The sequence below is a fragment of the Panicum virgatum genome, chromosome 1N (genome assembly GCF_016808335.1).
Source record: "Panicum virgatum strain AP13 chromosome 1N, P.virgatum_v5, whole genome shotgun sequence".
NCBI classification, from domain to species: domain Eukaryota; kingdom Viridiplantae; phylum Streptophyta; class Magnoliopsida; order Poales; family Poaceae; genus Panicum; species Panicum virgatum.
Window position 1 is genome coordinate 45,307,315 of NC_053145.1, and position 4,583 is coordinate 45,311,897.

The window sequence follows — 4,583 nt, forward strand, 5'->3', positions numbered from 1 at the left end:
GACGTGGATGGCGCCAAAGAGCCAGAAGAAGCCCCGCTCCGCCGTATGACAGGCGGGCCCGGGGGTAGGTCGCCTCCCTCACGTGTACGGCCACCGGCATCCCCGGCTCCGGTGGTGGGCTCGAGCCTAACCTTCTGATTTCTCCCTTTCAATCTTTCATGGCCTGCCATAAAGAAGCAGAGAGCATGCATGAGGCGCCCAAAAGGCAAAGGGAAAGGGAAAGGGAAAGGGAGGAGGTGCCTGCAGGGAACACTGTGGGGAGTGAGGGAGATGATTGGGCACCATGGAATGGTGGAGCCGGATCTTTATCTGGGAGCTTGCTTGATCACTAGCACAGGGGTCAGGGGTGGTGGTGGTTAGCTAAGCTAGGGTACTTGCTGGAAGATTCGGCGGCCATGATTCGTCTTGTGGATAAGCAGCGTCCCGATCGCAGGCTGTTAGAGAGGTCATAGGTGATCCAGCATAGATTACTCAAGAATGGCCAGGCATGTCTCCCTTCTTCTTCTTCTTCCATGCTAGTATTACTCAAGAAGGGCCGGGGGGGAGTCTTACCACTTGCGGCGCAACTTGCCGATCAAATGAGTCTTATCGACCAATGGTCAGTCGAGATCCGTTTGAGACAAGATCTTGCTGATCAAATGATGGCAGAGGCCTGCAAAAGACGAGATACAATTTGGCCAGTTGATCGCTAGCTACCTGGAATTATTTGAAATGATGATTGGTGTGTCCCTTTGACGCGGCTGCATCAGCATGCATGCACACGCAGATTAGAAAACAGGGACGGCAGAATGTTGCTGGGGGTTGCTTGCTTCCTCACCAAGTGATGCTAGCTCGTGTATTTCTGAAGAACTTTTCTTTTCCAAAAAAAAAACAAATCGGAAGAACTCTGAAGGAGCGTGTGGGGCTTCAGAATGGGTGGCGACTGCATGACATGGGGAGGAGTGCAGTCGTCACCCTGCACCAGCCGCAGCAGGGCTAGCTAGCTGCCGCGGGAACAGAATACCTATGGCTTGGGGTGCCGTCACTTTATGTAACCATTGGGTGTAGCTGGACCAACAGCAAGCTGATGAACTTCACCAGCAGATTAGAAAGTTGTGCAAGTAACAAGGACGTAATCTAGGCACTTTGTGGTGGAAAAGAGATGGCAAAGCATTAACCTTGTTAACTGCAACTGCAATATACTTTCTTTTCTCAGGAGAATACAGGGTAGTAGTGCATGCTGCTACTAATCCAATACTTAGAACTAATCCAATACTTAGAATACCATTACTGGACGACCTTACAGACATCACAATCATTGTTGCCTAAGCATTTTTTTGAACTCAGACCTCTTGACCTAATTAATAAAAAGTTGTGTTAGAGTGCAATGATTAATTCAGTTCAAAATCAGTAAAATTTACATTCTACTGCACATTGCGCAGCAGGGGCAGATAGGACTCCATCATGATCCGGCAAATGTCTGCTCATAGTATCATTAGCTCCATCCACGAAAGAAAAGAAATACGGGGAGAAAGGCGTACCGGGCGTTTCTTTCCTTGTGTTAGCTGCAGCCGCCTCAAAAATCCTCTCAGCACTCCTTGACTTGCACGTCTCTCCCTCTCTTCAACGAGCTAGCCCACACCCATATGCTTCCTATAAGACTACCACCCCGTCACTATGACTAGCACGAACTACTACTACTCCACATTCATCTATCTCATCCCCTTTCAACCTCTTCGCCGCCGCAACTCGCATAAACTACAGCGAAGTTGCACTGCTAGTTAGCATGGGAGGAGCTACAAACCTACCTCCAGGTTTCCACTTCTTCCCCTCAGATGAAGATCTTGTCATCCATTTCCTCCGTCGCAAAGCGGCCAACCTCCCCTGCCGCCCTGACATCATCCCAACAGTTCTTCTGCAACACTACAACCCGTGGGAACTGAATGGTTTGCGCTCTCATCCACCCACACCTCTCTACTTTTTCATGGTAAACATCGTGTACTTATAACAACTAATCCTCCAAGGCACCGCGCTGCAAGCTGGAAACCAGTGGTATTTCTTCAGCCATGCAGCACAAAGCAGGATCTCACCGAATGGGTACTGGAACCCTATTGGTGCTGATGAAACAGTGACAAGCAGGGGCTGTGTTGTTGGCCTGAAGAAGACGCTCATCTTCTGCACCGGCGAGCCTTCCAAGGGTTTCAAAACTAACTGGATCATGCATGAGTACCACCTTCAACAAGATGGAGGGTATAATGTCAGCGGCAGCAGCATCTCAAGCGGCTCGAGCTCCAGCAGGAAATCCCAGAGGAAGAGAGTTCACTCAAGCACGGTGAGTGATATAGCATATCCTGTTTGCTTCACAGCAGCCAGCAGCTTATACATGTAGCAACTGACTGGGGTACAAAACCTCTCTAATCTTTGCAGGAGTCCAACAACTGGGTGATATGCAGAGTGTTCGAGTCGAGTTGTGGTTCGCAAGTGAGCTTCCATGACGAGGGCACGGAGCTTTCATGCTTAGATGAGGTGTTTTTGTCGCTAGATGACTATGATGAAGTGAGTCTGCCAAATAATTAGAGCCCTAACTAGTAAGTAGTGCTGACGGTAGGTCCTATGCCTATCAAGCCATTTAATTAACTGTGATGACGTAAGTGGTTGTAAGTTGCATTATGTATGATTCAGATGGCCTGATAGGCATCGAACTTAATCCAGTCTATATCCTAAATCATTACCATGTAATTAGCTATCATGCAATAGGTATAAAAGGTTGAGCTTGTCTCTGATAACCGTGACATGTGTGTGATATGTGTGTGAACACAAATCACTTAGCGATGCTCTAAAGATCAGCTAATTTTCTGAAGCATTTGGTGTGGTTTACTCTGACTTACTTGCTGCATGCTGAACATTGCTTGCTACTTGTGGGTTAGGAGACTGATGTAGAAGTATGGCCAGAAGATTGTTGCTTTCTCCCAAACTTATCTTTGCATCTATATGTGAAAAAAGAAATGGTGTTTCAGTTTCACCCACGAAGTAAAAAGGTAACATTTGAGATGCTTCTATTTAACACAAATCATGAAAAGAGAAGGTGGGTGGAGCATACGCAAGCATATGTCCATCTCTGCTATCAATAAGATAAGCTTTCAAGATCATATGATTGTTTACATCTACGTGGTCACAAGGCAAGCTTGCGTGTGGGAAGTAGTACGCACCATGCAGTGCATCCATGAACACACCCAACTTAAAAAACTGAAGCCATCCAAAGCCCTGATTGGTTACTCATCGCCTAATGGATGGCTTTTGATTACTAATCGCAGGAGTCAATACACAGTAAACCCATAGTGTATATCACCCCAAATGTAAATTTTTTTAAAAAAAAACTAGAAGCAAATTTCAGTCGTACAAGTCGCAATTATTAAGAATTTCACACTAATTCAGTGGTTTGAGGACCATAGAGCTTTCCTCTCTGCTGCAGCTAAAGCTTGTACTGGTTGAAGTTGTTAATTCGCATCTTAATGGTTTAATACATGTCCTATTGTCCTACCTATTCTGACTCAGCAGGCATGGTAAAGGTGATCGACATATAAAGTGAACGGGGATGCTTAAAAAAAGAGTAATTATAGCTATGGTAGTGGTTTATATATATCTGTTATCATTGTGATTGTTGTTTCATGATTTTTTTTCTTTAAGAATGTAACAGAGTTTTAGCTGAAAGGAGAGAGCCTAGATTATGGAAGCTTACCAGACATAGCATTTACATTAACCCATCATAATCCCCACATATGCATGAGCACATATACATACCACGTCTACTTTCTTAGTAATAAATTAAAAACCATAAAGTGATCATATCTTAGAAGAATTTAATTGTACTACTCTTATACCTATACTAGATGTGCAGTTTACCAATTGTTTATCATGCAGAATGAAAGAGTATCAAAATACAAATATAAAGCATCAATGCAGTGATAAGAACATAGAACTGACCATACCAAGTACAATTTGTAGAGGCATAGCGCAAACACGTGAATTTCGTAGAAATCCACTATACAAAGAACCGTGATAACAGGATCTCTTATAGGAGGATGATGCCATATACTTAGTGCTTCAGAAGTCCCTATGTTTTCTTTTTTTTTTTGAAAACTGTACAGCGGGGGAGACCCCCACTGTGGTATTTTATTAAAATATAGAAAAATAAAACTAACTATACAAAGCATGGGGATGAAGCAATCCCCAGGTAGTAAGAGACTTCAGAGGCTAGACATGGGAGCTACTGTACAGAGCTGAACCAATTAAGGAATTCTTCCCTACTGCTAGAATTTAGCCTGTCAGAAGTCCCTATCTTAGTTCAGTATCTTCAGTTAAGATATTTATCCAACATTCTTCCTGTTTGAATGAATACATTATCATGATAATAATTCAGCAGCAACGTTCATGAATCCTGAGAGAACAATCTTTACACAAAAATGCATTTGCCAGGGTAATTCGTGTCTTTATAAACCTAAAAAACTCAACTCATATCCTTAGCCAGTAAGAGAACCTTTTAGCTAGTCTGATAAGCAGTTGAACCTTTAACCAATGATAAAAAAAAATGCGTCGACTGATAG

The 4,583-nt window shown here is 43.8% G+C and overlaps 1 protein-coding gene across 1 annotated transcript; it reads left to right on the plus strand.

The window, feature by feature from the left end:
- Positions 1-1,657: 1,657 nt before the first annotated feature.
- LOC120656059 (NAC domain-containing protein 104-like) lies at positions 1,658-2,839 on the plus strand. The gene is made up of 3 exons (XM_039934052.1): positions 1,658-1,925; positions 2,004-2,311; positions 2,407-2,839. Exons 1-3 carry the CDS (start codon positions 1,766-1,768, stop codon positions 2,554-2,556), a joined length of 618 nt encoding a protein of 205 aa, XP_039789986.1. The 5' UTR covers positions 1,658-1,765; the 3' UTR covers positions 2,557-2,839.
- The last annotated feature ends 1,744 nt before the right edge of the window (positions 2,840-4,583 follow it).

What these genes read in the sequence shown, in the direction of transcription:
- LOC120656059 (XM_039934052.1), top strand. Translation starts at nt 1,766, where the DNA reads ATGGGAGGAGCTACAAACCTACCTCCAGGTTTCCACTTCTTCCCCTCA. An exon ending in CAACCCGTGGGAACTGAATG is followed by an intron (nt 1,926 to 2,003) that starts GTTTGCGCTCTC and finishes TAATCCTCCAAG; the next exon opens with GCACCGCGCTGCAAGCTGGA. An exon ending in AGAGAGTTCACTCAAGCACG is followed by an intron (nt 2,312 to 2,406) that starts GTGAGTGATATA and finishes TAATCTTTGCAG; the next exon opens with GAGTCCAACAACTGGGTGAT.